Source organism: Astatotilapia calliptera, chromosome 8 (assembly GCF_900246225.1).
Source record: "Astatotilapia calliptera chromosome 8, fAstCal1.2, whole genome shotgun sequence".
Lineage (NCBI taxonomy): Eukaryota > Metazoa > Chordata > Actinopteri > Cichliformes > Cichlidae > Astatotilapia > Astatotilapia calliptera.
Window position 1 is genome coordinate 19154084 of NC_039309.1, and position 16089 is coordinate 19170172.

General features: G+C 37.5%; 1 protein-coding gene across 2 annotated transcripts in view; it reads right to left on the reverse strand.

Annotated features, from left to right (window-relative positions):
* slc39a11 (solute carrier family 39, member 11) overlaps positions 1-16089 on the reverse strand; it is a 167587-nt gene that overhangs the window by 131099 nt on the left and 20399 nt on the right. For both annotated transcript variants that reach the window (XM_026177301.1, XM_026177300.1), the window contains exon 4: positions 1469-1627. In XM_026177301.1, coding sequence (XP_026033086.1) covers positions 1469-1627 — 159 coding nt within the window. The remainder of the gene's footprint in view (positions 1-1468; positions 1628-16089) is intronic.

Here is a 16089-nt window from a genome sequence, read left to right on the forward strand (position 1 = left end):
TGCCGCGGGTGGGGCCACTGCCATCTGGGGGAGTCGATCCAACGCGGGATAGTGCTTGCCAATGTTTAGGTGGGCTGTACATGTCAAAGCGATAATCACTTGAATGCCAGAACCCGAAGCTGTCAAGCAGAACACTGGCTTTTAACGAGATGATCAATATCATTCACTTCACAGGTCAGTGGTTTAATGTTGTGGCTGATTGGTGTGCATCTCTTCTTTATCTACCTCCTCTATCTATGCTCAGTGCACTCCCAGTATTGAAAGCTCCAAAAAATCCAATTCCTTTAATGACAACTTGACGCTAGCTCCAAAAATGATTTAAGCTCCCATTTTAAAATCACCCATTTCTATATTTACCCATTTAGAGTTTTATTAAGCCTAAAAGTGAGCTAAAAAGTTAGCTTAAAGTTTGTTTTGACTGAGGTGTCAGTCATTTATATACCATTGAAAGAAGTAGAAAAAAAGAGAAAAAATAAGCTTATAATTTGATTGTCTATGGAAAAAAGCATGCAAATAACATAGTCTGAAAGAAACTGTAATAGATGTCAGGGTAATGTCTCCATTAATGGAACCAGTTCCATGATATTGCTTTGATTTGTTTTTCATGGTTACGTTACCCAAGCTCTTTTCTTGGGTCTATCAGGCTTACAGGTGTGCTGGCCTTTGGCAAAAAAAAGTGTATCAATATGCAAACAGTGAAGTATTTCAAAAGCCATCATCTACAAAAGTTCCCAAGCAGGCAACAAAGAACTTTATATTGATTAATCCTCCGAGATGCATTCTACTAGCTTTGGCCCAAACTCATTTTCTCTGTCATGTTTTCTATTCTTCAACCAGCAGTTGCTCTCAGCAGCAATTATGCTATTATCTAAACCACACAAAAGACCAGTGCAGGCAAAGTGGAACAAAACACAATCTTGGTCCTTTTAACAAGTATGTGTTGCCTCAGGTAACATTAGGCATTTCTGCAGACCTCTCAAAGGAATATGGGTGGCAAATCTGTGCCAAGATTCAACTTTTTCGTGAGTAGAAAGCTCTGTTCTCTGCTATTGTATCATAGAATATCTGTATGCATGTACTAAATTTCAATACTTTAATTATAAGAAAACTGCCATGCTACTCTATGCCCCTTGTAGAAATTTCATCTGTATTAACCTCACTGACCTAGTCCTCAAGGTTTCAAATTCAGATATGCCCTATCTAGGTTAAGTGGGTATTTCTGTTTATTTCTGCATGGAACTCAATTCTTCACATTCACACCACAGTATGTCCTCCATTTCTTCTTCTTTCCCTCATGAATTATCAATAGCTTGCTCCCGTGCGTGGTGATAAGTCTTTGAAAAGTGACCGTGAATACATATAAGCAGACATTAAGAATTGATCAGCACCTGCTACATTCACATCACCACAAGATTATTTTTTGTGCTCTCCAGGAAACATAGAATACTGTATGTGTCAGAGTTCCTACCAGGAAGGGCATGGCAAGGTCAGCGAAGTAAACAAACGCGGCCCCCAGTGTAAATCCTACAGCCACAGGCACGAAAGCAAATGAGCCGTACTTCCCAGTATCCTCCGCCATGTCGATGGCTGGGGCCAGCAGTGACCAATAGGAAGCAGCCAGCATTACCTGAAATACACAGAAAAAGAGGGCAAAGAGGAAATTTAAAAAAAGAAGAAGAATATGAAGCTTGGATTTTTGTGTACTTTTGGTTTCAATCCAAAAATGCTGTCAGGTTAGAGGGAAAAGGATGGAGGATGCCCTATAGTGCTGTAAAGTCATGAGTCACCCCTCAATTCTTTATATTTTGTTAGGAAAATGGAAATGATGAAATGATAAACATATCCATCCATCCATCCATTCGCTTCCGCTTATCCTTTTCAGGGTCGCGGGGGGCGCTGGAGCCTATCCCAGCTGTCATAGGGCGAAAGGCGGGGTACACCCTGGACAGGTCGCCAGTCTGTCACAGGGCCAACACACAGGGACAGACAACCATTCGCACTCACATTCATTCGCACCTAGTGGCAATTTGGATTATCCAATTAACCTATCCCCACAAGCTGCATGTCTTTGGACATGATAAACATATACTACGTGGAAATCCATGGAAATAAATTATATAGGGCAATTCAATCCTTCAACACAGCCTGAACACTCCGAGGCAAGTTTTCTTGTCATTTCCTGAAGTAGTCTTCAGGAATAGTTCTCCAGGCTTCTTGAAGGACTTTCAAAGCTCTGTTGGATGCTGACTGTCTTTGGTCCCGTTCTCTGTCAAGATGATCCTACACTGCTTCACTAATGTTGAGGTCTGGACTTTTTTCTTAAGGTTTTTCACAGGAGCCAAACGTTATTGTAAGCTTTTTTTTTTTTAGTGGTCTTAAGCGATAGTTCTTCAGGTGTTCAGAAGTGCTTTCAAAGTTCTTTGGATTTTGGCTGCTTTTTCACTCATTTTCAGTCCAGTCCTTGCAACAGTAAATCCTTGCACTCAACTCAAGGGATGAACTAGTGTTGTGTATATTTGTAACTGACGATTTAGCAAATAACCAACTGTTAAATTGTTACAATATGTTAAACATAGGATGACAGGCAAAAAAAACTACTTATCAAAAACTCTGCATATTTAAGCAACAAATGTCCAAAAGGAAACGCAGTTGATCCATCTACTGTTCATTGAAGCCTTATCAGAAATGCTGTGAGTGGAAGGGTGACTTCCAAGAAGCATTCTTAAGAAAGAGAAATGGGGAGAAAAGACTGAGGTATGCCAAACATGATGACTGGGGTGAAAAATCGGTGGCAACAGGTGTTATGGAGTGATGACTCTAAATTTGACATTTTTGGTTCAAATCATTGTCAATATGTAATGGGTACAACAGTGAGTGTCTACAGCTATCTGTAAAACACAGTGAAGTTCTATCAGAGTTTGGAGCTGCATTTCAGACAGTGTTAAAATTGATCGGCATATCAACAACGCCAATACACCAACTGATAAAACCATACCTAGATAACATTTTTTTTAGAAAAACACACATAATGGAACACTTTCAGTCATAGAGCGATGCCCCCAGAGCCACAACCTCAGCATTATTGAAGCAGTGTAAGATCATCTTGACAGAGAATGGCAAAAAAGGCAGCCAACATCCTTCAAGAAGTCTGGAGAGCTATTCCTGAATACTGCATAAAGAAATTAAAAGAAAGCTTGTTCAGTTCAGGCTATGCTAAATAAAGATGATGATGCCAAATATTGACTTTCAACTCACCAGAATTGTACAAATGCTCGTTTCCCACAACCTGTATCATGTTTGTATGTTTTTAATAAATCAATGCACCAATTTTCCATTTTAAAGAAATAATGGATGACAGGACTTTTGCACAGTACTGTAAAGCTGTCCGTGTAAGCCAATCAAGACATAAATTTAAACTTGGCAGATAGAAAGTTATAAAACAAAACTATCAATCAAAATTTTTCCATTAAAAATCTTCAATCCCAAGAGCTGTTTTATAAAATCCAAAACAGTGTGACCTATAGAGGCTATCATTTATTAATATCAGATTTATCTTATGGAGATTTTTTAGTTGGTTTCACTTTATTGCTTCTTTTCTGTCGCAGCATGGCAGATGAAACTCTGTTGGCAGCGACACTGATCTTTTCAAATTCTTTCAGGTCACCTGAATTGCCTATTTGAAGCATTTCTCTGATCATTCATAACATCAAGACACAACACTCCAGTCTGAAGATCTTCAGTAACAAATGGTGCATAATAATTAACAGTGAACATCAATGTTAACAGCACTTAAAACTGCAATTGAATTCTTTTGAAGTTCCCCAAGTTTTATTGGTGCATGTGTGGATATGTGTGCTGCCATTGTCACTGTGTGTAATTGTCCAGTATTCAGTACCTTAGTCTGTTTGTATAAGCTGTCAAAGTCCAGACAGAGAGAGCAGCACACAGCAGTGCAGCTTTTCAAGCTTAATGTGTGTGTACACAACACATATTCAGCTTCTATTGTGCATCACTGAAAAGTTGCCGAAGCACTTTTTTTTGTCTTGGAGACCCCTGTTGAAGTTATGTAGAGGTGCTTATCAAGCATTGTCAGGTTTGTATAACAATGCCAAAGTTGACTAGAATCCTGGGAGATAAAAGGTTTTGTCTTATTTGTGTTGAACTATCCGAGCTTTGCAGCAATCAAGTGACTGAAAGTGACAAATGATCATCATTTCTTACTCATCAAAAAGATCCCATTCTATTTTCCATCTACACTATAACCTGTCTGACACACTCAAACACGTTATTTTATCCATTTGCCTAAATGTGATTTCTTGCCACTTTCAGATTGGCAGTCAAAAACTACCTGCACTTACTTTTAAAGCTTTCATGACAGAAATGCCATTTATTCTGAGTGCAGCAGCTTTCAAACTGAATACCCAGTCAGCAGCACCATGGAGAGGGAACAAAGTTATGAGGATATAAAAAGAAAGATCAATTTAAAAGAATATAAATTGCATTTCTTTGTGCCCATGACAGTAAAAAATTATGTCTACGGTTTAAAAAGAAGCCAGAAAGAAACCTAGTGAGAAATTGAACCAAACTAAAAATCCAGTTGAACAATATGGCATTTAATGAAATTAAAGTTATTTCAGTGGTAATACAGTACAATACACTCATTACAAAAACAGCCAAAGAAACCCTTAAAAAAGAAGAAGAGCAGATCTACAGCATTCATTAATGCAATCAGGCCTTCTTTACATGATCTAACTGATCATTTCCAAACTCACACCATGTTTTTAGCCATGTTGGATCCTGATGATGTTTATCAAAGACCTCCATACTAATCCCAGCCCTAAGGGAAGGGTTAGAATCAGGATTTAACACCAGTGATGACTTAGACCTCAAAATGTTAAAAGGCAGCAACATTTCAGCAACTTTTTATTGTAATGTTAGAATTTTCTTTTAGTTACCCTATAAAATGCAAATGATTGGCTGACTTCTTGGTTGAAGAAGAATGACCAATTTGATACACTCACATGTATGACTGAAGTTTTTTCCTCTTCTTCTAACTGGAAAAACTTAATGAGAAGAAGGGTTTTGCCAGTGAAACTGATTACAGGGGCCACGGCACTGAACTTAATGGGGGCACTGGTTTTAAATGTGTATGATTATACCAGCAGCAGCCTGATTGCTGATTACAAAAGAAGCTCCCTTTCTCTGCTGTTCCACTTCAATTGCTTTCCAATTATAACTGGTAGTTTTAAGCAATCTGGTTGCTAAGCAAAAGCAACTGGTTCTAGTGATAACTCAAAAAGTAGGACCTTTTCGTTTGCTCCTCTGTTAACTTGGAAACTTCTTAGAGGCTTGGCTCATTTTGACAATTTGACCTCACGCCTAGTTGCACCAGCAGCATAAGCCATAATCACACCAGACATTTTTCTTTTTTCATCTTCAACACTAGGTTTCATCACATTCAATTTCCATTCCCTGAGTAAAAAGAATGCAATTTTGCAATCTGGAGAACATTATATAGTTTTGTGCCAATTAAATTAAGCCCAGTGAGCTATCTAAATATTACAGCAGCAATCCAAAGTCAAAGTGCAATGAGTAGAAACGCTTTTGCTGCACACAGATATCAAGCCTCAGGTGCACAATCTTTGCATTTGTTATGTGAATGAGAATTCAAGCACGGTCAACCAATTACATTTCAAACTCTGTTCACCACTATTTATCTTACATCCACTGAAGCCTAACAAATAGTCCAATATTAGCTGTTTTGAAATGTATTAGTATCTGCATTTATAATGGGCGAAAAATTAAAATGTAAAAAGTAAAGAAAACATGGAAGAACTCTTCAACCATGTTGATGTTGTGTAGTTTGTCCACCAGAAGGCCCCCTACAAATTTCCAGAACATGTGTTTGAAACACACAAAAACACAACTAGCTGATCTGAGTTAGACAGCGTAAGTAAAAACTAAGTACTCATAACAAACGTTAGGGGACTATCTTTATATATAAGTTCTGAAAGAAAGAACTATCAGCTGATATCAGCATCAGTCTTAAAAATCCTATTGTGATTGGGCTCTAACAACCACTATATAATATATTAAATAGGTGGAAGTGACTTGAGAATAGTTTTGACAAAATGAAGAAAAAGGCAAGAAATCAAACTACGGACATGTACAATCAACCTATTTACAAACTTGTGCATAAGATGACTGGTGTTATAAAGAGAATTACTAACTATTATAAATTATTTCCACACTTAAAGTACAAACTAAAGTTAGCTACACCTTAGTGGCAAAGAACTTGAATTAAAAACACACACATATATTTATAAATTCACATTTATCCATTTAACTCGCATTCATTTATTTTTTCACATTTAGACTATTTGTCATATCCTTACATTCTTTTGAGTGATGAGCTAAGTGGATAATAGTTATAGCTTATAGCTATTTTTAGCACAGAGACATGAAAGTTTTTACTCTGTTGATACCGAGTTTTATTTCAAGCTACATTTATAAATTCTACTTCTCAAACAAATAGTACTGATTAATGAAAGGGGTAAAATAATTAACAAAGAATATAATCAATGTAATCATTAACTGAGTTTGCTGTAATGTATCTAACTGATGCTCTAAAAACATGAATTTTCTTTGATTGTCATACTAAAAATCACTTCACGAGCTTCTCAACATAGCCACTTAAAAAGAACACACTGATTGTGAAATCGTGCATAATGGTGTTCATACTATTGTTCATGCAACTTTCATATTCAGTTGCTAAAAAAATGATTCAATACTGCTTTTAGTTTACAAAGTTTAGTTACAAAGATCATTGTTCCTTCTTTTGTTTACAGCAGAAGGTTATGGGATCCGTTGTTATTATGCTATTTATGTGTAGAGTGCACTACAGCAACTCTAGCCTAAAGGCCAATGGTATCACAAGTACTTCATTAAGTACTAAGATCTCAGTGGTTTGGGGTTTAATGTCAGGATCATTACTTTTCAGCATCACATAGTCCAAATCATGCAGGAGCTTATCGATTACTAACTACTTTTAGATGGGGTGAAGTTTTTTATCTACTGCCATCCTGCTGTATGATGTCTTTAACTGTTTAGGTGATTTCTTCAATCAATAAGTCTGACAGCAATCAGGCCTGGCTGTCAGTAGTGAAACTGATTTTTTTTTAACTGTACTTAGTTAATTCATGAGCTAATAAAGACAGACAATAATTTTTCACAAGTTCAGATATAATTTTAAATCATCATTTAAAAATGGCTTTTTGTATCTACTCGAGTTATCTGTCTCTAATATTAAAATCTATTTGATGATCTGAAAGTGTGACAAATATGCCAGAAAGGGACAAAGTAAATTGTGTACACAAGGTAAAACAAGATTTGTACAATTCTAACACACTGGAAAAATATTTTTCAACATTTTTTTAAGTAGTCTTAAGGAATAGCTCTCCAGGCTTACTGAAGGTCGTTTCAAACCTCTTCTTGGGGTGTTAGCAGCCTTTGAATGTCTACTCAGTCAAGATGATCCCACTCTGCTTAAATAATGTTGAGGTTCATGCTCTGAGGTGACCAATCAATGGCTGATAATGTTCTATGCCATGTTTGCATGCAATGTTTTATGCCAAAAATGCTCTTGTGCATTTTTGCATACCTCAGCCTTCTTTCCTGGTTTGGGTCCCTTCTTAACAGCTACTCTTCCATTGATGCTGCTTTCACATATATATATATCTACTAGTTTTTAGGCCTGGCACTTCTTCTTTGGACCTCCACTTATCGAGTTCCTCAATTTTGTTCAAATGACACACTGAACACCATGCTGGGATATGATAAGTTTTTGGCTAATAGCACTTCTTGGAATCATCTTGTTGGAGCAAAAACAATGTGTTATGCTTGTCAAACTGTTTTATCTTTGATAAATGGAGACAAACTGTGTTTTTTCTTTGCTAAGTTTCCAGTTCTGTGTAACACTGGTTCATTCTTGAGTTTGGTGCCTTTTTATGACTCATGACTCATAGGTCAGAGTTAAGTGGCTTAATAAACAAACAAAAAGAAACAATCCTCTGAAAATGGCAGCCAATGTACAAAGAAAAAGGACCTTAAGAAAGCCTGGAGAACTATTGCTCAAGACCACTTTGTTCAAGGGAGAATTGTGAAAAGACTACAACGCTCTGGCCGTAGCTCAGGAGGTAGAGCAAGTTATAAGTTCTCTACTAATCGGAAGGTTGGCTGTAAAAAAGTGCATGTATGAATGAGCCTGAATGGGTAAGTTGTACACAGAGCTTCAAATCCTCAGACAGCGGGGAAAAGTGCTATGTAAGAACCAGTCCATTTACTATTACTTAAAAATCAAGATGATGTTGTTTTTACTTTCTCTTGGTTTCTCTTTTTACCTTGTTTTAAAGAAACTGAGTGAACTGTATGTTAAGCCCACTTTCACCTTCACTCCCTCAGGCCTTAATAATGTTACACAACACATCTATGTAACACACAGCAATCACTTTCCAGAAGTATTTGGACTGACATTCATGGTCTCCAGAGAATGTTTCATAATGGTTTTGGTGACTCGTAGTCTGCTTGTTCTGGACCCTAATGTCTTTATCTCCAGGTGCAATTTTGACAATATGTCAAAAAAGCATATCAAATGTTTAAACTGATAAAATGTACCATTTAAAGAAAAAGATCATTTTGAATTTGATGACAGCAACACATCTAAAAAAAAGTGTAGCATCCGCCTTTCTTTTAACAACAGTCTAGAAATCTCTGGGAACTGCGGAGACCAGTTGCTGGACTTTCAGGAGAACAATGTTTCCTATTCTTGTCTGATAGGATTCAGCTACTCAACAGGCCTCAGTTCTCCTTGTTATGTTTTTCATTTTTTGATCTTTGTTTGGTAAATGGACTGATTCTTATATAGGTATTTTATATTCTGCTTAACCACTCAAATTTCTTTATACAACATGCCTCACACAAATTCATGCAAACACTTTTTTCTACGCATAAGTACTTTCTATCTAATATCCACATACATTCACACTGCGAGGAGGTCAGAATCTTGCCCAAACTCTTTTAATTAGCAGTGGTATGGTGTTTGACCCTGTCTTGTTGAAATATGCAAGGTCTTCCCTGAAAAGGATGTCTGGATGGCAGCTTATGTTGCTATAACACTTATACATACCTTTCATTATTGTTGGTGACTTTCCAGATGTGTAAGCTGCCAAATCTATAAGCAGTAATGCCCTCCCATACCATAACAGATGGAGACTTTTGAACTGAGCATGGAACCATTAAGAAATAACAGCAGTGCAAATGATTGTAAATCCAGTAAAATGATCAATGTAGCCATTCTTCCATGCATAGAAGCAACGAAGCACAATGTCCAGGCATCCATGAAAAAGAGAATTTAAAAAGCTTTGATCTTAGGTTAATGTTTATCCTGAAGTCTTAGTTGTCATAAGAGTGAATCTTTTTTAAAGTGTTAAAATATTTACAGTCTGGAATACAATTAGTATACAGGCTGTAGTGTAAGATATAGCCTACTAATTTCTGTCTATATTTATATTGCAGGTTGAACTTTAATATACACTGAATGGAAGAAAAAATAGGTGGAAAGAATAAATGCTTTACACAGCACCAGAATGAATGTTGATTTGCCCGAATCTTGAAGGGCTATAATACCTTGCAAAAGAGAGCATTAATAACTTTTTCTTCCATTTAACCAATGACAAACAAAAAAGGAGACAACACAAAGTAGCTTAATCTGTGCTCTCATCATTAAGGTCTATTTTATAGACACAATAGGGGCTTGACTCTCTTTATAATATGTGGATGCACCATAATCAATTCTGCAATCAGTGATTACAGTTTACCCTGCTGAGATGGGCTGAGTCATGTTCGCAGTGAACATAAATTTTAGAAAGTAACAATGAATATCAGAATGATTTGGGATACAATGTCCTGACAAGTACTGTGAGAGTTGCTCTGTAGCATGGACTGAAAAAATGTAACGTTATTGGTAAGTCTATCTAAGCCTCTAGTCACACATACCTAGAGACCACTTGGTTAATATGACAACCACCTGCCACTTGGAAAAAAAGAAAAAGAAAAGAGGTGTATTCCCCTACACATTTTTGGTGACTGGTTACTTGAGGTTGATGCTGATAGCTCAGTTTGCTTGGGAAAAATGTGTATTCCTTGACTGGTTGGCCAGTGTTTTCTCGAGGTTGCTAGCGGTCGCACTGTATACACTGTATACCTCTGGAAAGAGCTATATCCTGCTCAGAAAACTTCCATGCAGTTGCTTTGGTTACTAGCAGATTTCAAAAGTCGACCATAGTCTGCATGGAAAATTTATGGAATAATCTCCAAGCAGTAGTGACACTGAAAAGTGCAATGGAAACTGGAAATGGAGCTCATTCACATCATCAAAGTAAGTACTTTCCACTTGTCATCCCACAATCTGGCAAAACATAAATCCAGTGACGTATTCTTCTGAATCCCAGTTTCTAAAATAAAAAAATTGTTTTGGCCAGTAAGGTTTAGAGGCTCATTTAACCAAAGCCAGTGGCAAACAGATCTGATTATTATCATGGAGACAGGCATAAAACACATAAGATGAGCATTGACTGGCACTGTTAAGTACTTGGCATCTGAGACCCTCCATTTAGATTAAATTGTGCATGTTTTCATCTTACTGTCTATACCCCTTTACCATCTACAGCCCTGTAGCTTTACGGATAAGGATTATAGTAAATTGAGCCTCAAGGGTATTCTCCTTAGATTTTCCTCTCATTATGTGTATGTTCCTAATGTCATCATTCCATTCTAATAGCCTGTACTCCCTTTCAAGGCAAAATCCACCCATCCCACATCCATCCTGCTTTCGTCTATCCAACAGCTATTAATGTTCAAAGCCATCCACTTTGTCCCACTTCATTTTCTCTCTTCAAATCATAATAGACCTTGTTCCTTGGTACCCACACCTAACTGTTGATTTGCCATCATCTCTCACCTTATCCTCCTCATACTGCACTTCAAACATCATTAAATGCACTGTCCTCAAGAGTCCTCAGCTTATTATTTTTAGGTCTCCCTCAGTCGTCATGGGAACATTCAACCGTACTGGTTTAGCCAAAGGAATGTGCTTTTCTAAAATGCTTCTGACACAAATTAAGCTAGATTTGGTTAATGTTGGGTCACTGAAACTGGAAATGATATTTAAAAAAAAGTTGGCTGCCTCTAGTTTTCCTGATTTGTTACTAGGTCACAGACCAAATGAGTTAAAATCCACTTCAACACCTTAATACTGGCCAAAATCCCAGAAAAAAAGAGGTAGATGCTGATTTTCAGGAGACCAATCTCCCTAAACTATTCATCCAATTTTTATGAAATCGTGCGTGTTTGAACTGGAATTTTATAAAGCATAAAATGTCAAACTCATGCCTGATCATCCACATCAGACTGTTCTGCAGCTTCCTATTTCCTCTTGTTGAACTGCAATTAGGCACTATGGCTGCTGTCCATGAGATCCTGCTGGAAACTCATTGCTATGAAACAAATCTCTGACAAAAAAAAATCAGCCCTAGGCTGACCATCAGTCATTGCATCACTCACAAATCTGAACCGTTACAGCAGTGAGTCATTTTCACAAACTTCTTGACTCACAACCTTCCAAAGTGTTTTGTTCATCTTAGTAAGTGGGGCAGGGGGAGCCACCGATGTGTCGAGAGATTTTCAGAGATGTGGGTAAAAGACATAAAATGTTAAATGCCACACCTGGCTGAATGATACTCAAGTGAAAGGGGTTTTAGTTCTGGCACGTTAGAACAGCATTCAACCATTTGCATCATTATATTAGACTGCATCTTTGTCTTAAAGTGAGAGACAAATAATATTGCATTCTTAATTAGATATTACAAATACAATCTTGTAAACACAAGTTCTGATCTCGTTAGCATTATCCTATAAACCGTACACTGCTATGGGCAGCACGGTGGTGTCACCTCACAATAAGAAGGCCCTGGGCCCTCTGCATCCACACTATCGTTTTCAATCATTTCTGAACAGTTGTTCATCCACACTGAAAAGACAGAAAACGCTTACGTTCCTGTATTGCGCACGCGTGAAACGTAAGACAATTCGACCTGCATGATTTCTGTCAGCTGTTTATTTACTTTCCGGAAACGTCGGGGCAAAATGTCGAGGAAAGGGACCGTCTTGAAATGGACTGACAATGAGGTGGAGTTGTTGCTTCGAGCAACACAAAAGTACAAAGTTGCAAAAGCGAGTGAGAATTAAAGAATGTAAAGAAAAGCTATCCGGAGCATGTACAGACAGATATTAATCTTTAATAGGGCTGTCGAAATTGAGAGCAAACAAAACAACTGCTGTGGTTTGTGAATTATTTTTTACCCTCGTTCTGTTTGTTTGGTATGTTTTGAAAAAAAGAATCTGGGCAGATGCAATAACCACTGCAGTGTAATTTAGGCTTAATCATATGAAACTACCACAAACAAATGAGAGGATATTAATGGGGCAATTTCACTCTACTATTTCATAGTATAGCTTGAGAGGCATTCAATGGGTCCCCTTTTTCCTGTTTTCATGGAGTAGCAGGAAAGCTGTTATAAAACGTTCTAAACATGAAACATTTAAATGTTGCATTGAAATCCAGGTCAGTGAGGAATAAAATAAGAAGATGAAAGAGAAGATAACAGCACTGACAGGCACTGAGCCACGCTTGCTGTTTTTTGAGGCTATACTTTGACGCAGCCTAGTTTTCACAGCAGTCCATCTGATATTTAAAAGGATATGTAAATGTTTGGCATGTTTGTAGGGCTAGATGAAAAAGTCAAGGGATCACCAAAGTCAAAAGGATTTTTCCTCTAGGAATCAACTCCTGTGCCAAATTTATCAGAAACTGTCAAACCCTTTTGGAGACATTAAAAGCAAAACGAAAACGTCAGGGAAGTCAGTAGAAATTATCAGAGACATTTCACTCCGCTCTCTGGAACAAACTGATTGACCAAGTGATTGGCCAGCATTAGCCTTCCTTTTAAGCCTCACCATGCGCATGGCTAAAAAACACTTCCATGCATATTCTGCAGAAGTCAATCCCAATGTCACCATATAATCAATTCACTCTGAGTGCTTTCTACAGACAATCAGTGCTGTATTGATTAGTTCAAAAGGTTCGTCTGCAATCAAATGAGTTGCACTATGGAGAAATGGTGATCCCATTTTTGAAAAAATAAGCTGTATCAATCTGACAGATGAAAGAGAACTCAAAGTCTTACTTGATTTAGTATAATGCCTTTAACAGGTCTGCATTTATAGAAATTAATGTGTGTGCATGCGCGTCCCTTGAGATCAGCATCCAGTTGCTCCACTGATCAAATGAGCATTTAACCTTGCTCCCCTTCCTACTGTGGTGCTTTGTTTTATGAACACAGTAGAGGCCATGCACAGGGCTACATGGAGAGATTAGAGGATGTACGGGATGGGCCATTTATATGGATACACCGTAATAAAATGGGAATGGTTGGTGATATTAAAGTCCTGTTTGTGGCACATTAGTATATGTGAGGGGTAAACTCCTCAAGATGGGTGGTGACCATGGTGGCCATTTAGAAGTCGGCCATCTTGGATACAACTTTTGTTTTTTTCAATAGGAAGAGGGCCATGTGACACATCAAACTTATTGGTAATGTCACAAGAAAACAATGGTGTGCTTGGTTTCAACGTAACTTTATTCTTTCATGAGTTATTTACAAGTTACTCTTTGTTCACAGCCATTGACATGTCGAAGAGGTTAACACATGAGGAGCGGATCGAAATTGTGTTGATATCTGGTGAACGCAGTAACTGGGTCATTGCAGCAGATTTCAATGCAAGTTGTATCCAAGATGGCCGACTGCTAAATGGCCACCATGGTCACCACCCATCTTGAGGAGTTTGCCCCCTCACATATACTAATGTGCCACAAACAGGACTTTAATATCACCAACCATTCCCATGTTATTACGGTGTATCCATTTAAATGGCCCACCCTGTATTTTAGGGTGTTCCTTCTCAGAAGTGCAAAATATGTGAGGAGAGAAGGAAAATAGATATCACTAGGATGTAAAATGTGCTGCATTTTGTAATGAGATGCACAAAGAGAGAAGCGTTAGAGGCAGAGAAAGTCATCAGTTTCAGGCTATTATTCCAAGGAAATCAAAACATGGAAATTACAAAAACTCTAATGTGTGGTGTTACCTTTCTGTTTCACCCCAAGGACTTCTATGATTTGTATATTCGTAGTTTAATGGTTTTGATCCAGGCCATGTGCAAATAACTGATTGAACCAAATAAGCCTGTTACACAATTTTATAACAATGTTTTTAACATTCTGTCATAAGAGGCAAGTTTCACCTGTAAACTTCCATTATTTTCACAAATCATCCAATCACTATTCATTTGTGTGAAAGTCTGAAATGACAGACTTTTAAACTGTTCAAGAGTCCAGGCTTTTGTGGATTAGTACAGTATATTTTCAGTGCACTGATTAAAATAGAGAAAAAACTGAAGCAACAAAAATAAATAAATAAACAAAAATGAAAAATAATTGCAGTGTTAACTCAACCATCCCCACTTTGCCCCAGCAGTCCAGCTTTGTCGCCTTTTCAACAAAACTGCCTCACTCAATGAGAGGAGCTGAAACAGTAACTCATCCAACTGCAGGAAATTAACAATTGCACACAAAATGAACATATTGCAGTGCTTTATCTCTTATCCAAAAGACAACTGTAGTGATTCCTAAAATTCTTAAAATAAATCCATCTCCCAAATCTTCCCTTCTCTCATCACACTTGGTGCATTCCCCCAACAACGTGACCATGAAAGGAGTCTGCTTTGCCAGTTTGGCTCCAAACTATTGGAAATACCAAGTGCAGTCTGGGGGAGAGATGATAAACACAAACAAATCACATATACAGCTTTAAACTTTAATGTGGCTGTTGTTAGAATTTCATGTGACAGACAACACCATCCTTACACAGCTTTATATGCAATGTGCTGGATATTCAGACATTACAGGGCCATCTACTGTATAATATTCCATAACATATGGCCTTGATCTTGGGAACTGATTACACCAGTCCAAACAAAGTGTTCCTTTCAATGTAAATTTCTTGTTTAAAAAAAACAAACAAACAAAAAGTACAGAAACTGAAGAAACAAACACATTAAACAATCTGAGAAACATACCAAAGTTTCCCACTGTTCAACAAAACCTGGCAGCAATCTGGCTTTTGAGGTAAGATCAAACATTACAAGTTCCTATTGAGAGTCGGGGGAGAAATCAGAAAGTGCCATTCACGCTGTATTTGAAAAGCCTGCCACTTATCCCCATCCGTGAGAACGCTTGAAGAAACCATTTCAGAATGTATCAGTAAATGCAGAATGTACAGAGTGTGTTTGGGAAGTTTGCCGACCCTTTTAGAGTTTTGATAGATTTATAGAAAATCATTTTACAATGGATTCAAGTCATTTATTCCCCATCAGCCTACAGACACTACTGCACAGTGGCAAAGCAAGGTGCAAATATCTTGTTTAGTAAATATCCTCAAATATACCTAAAGTAAATGGTAAATGGCCTGCATTTGTATAGCGCTTTTCTAGTCCATAGGACCCCAAAGCGCTTTACACTACATTCAGTCATCCACCCATTCACACACACATTCACACACTGGCGATAGCAAGCTACATTGTAGTAAGTAGCATAAATAAAGAATAAATATGAAACTCTAGAAAGATAACAGAGTTAAAAAGGTTGAGGAAAGAACTATACTGGTTTGACTACATTATTTTAGCAAAGTGGAAAGTGGGAGTAAAATGCAGTATTTTCATCTCAAAAAATGAAAACATGTTTCCGTGTCGACTGTATCTATACAAACTGGATTATAACCACTGAACCAGAGCATTGATGTCCGCTGTAGACATTAACCTTCACAAGTAGATGTCTGTGTGCCATGTTATGATACCAGATGCCACACATTTAAAGGGTAGTCTAACACAGAATTAATCTTCTTTTTTTTAAAAATC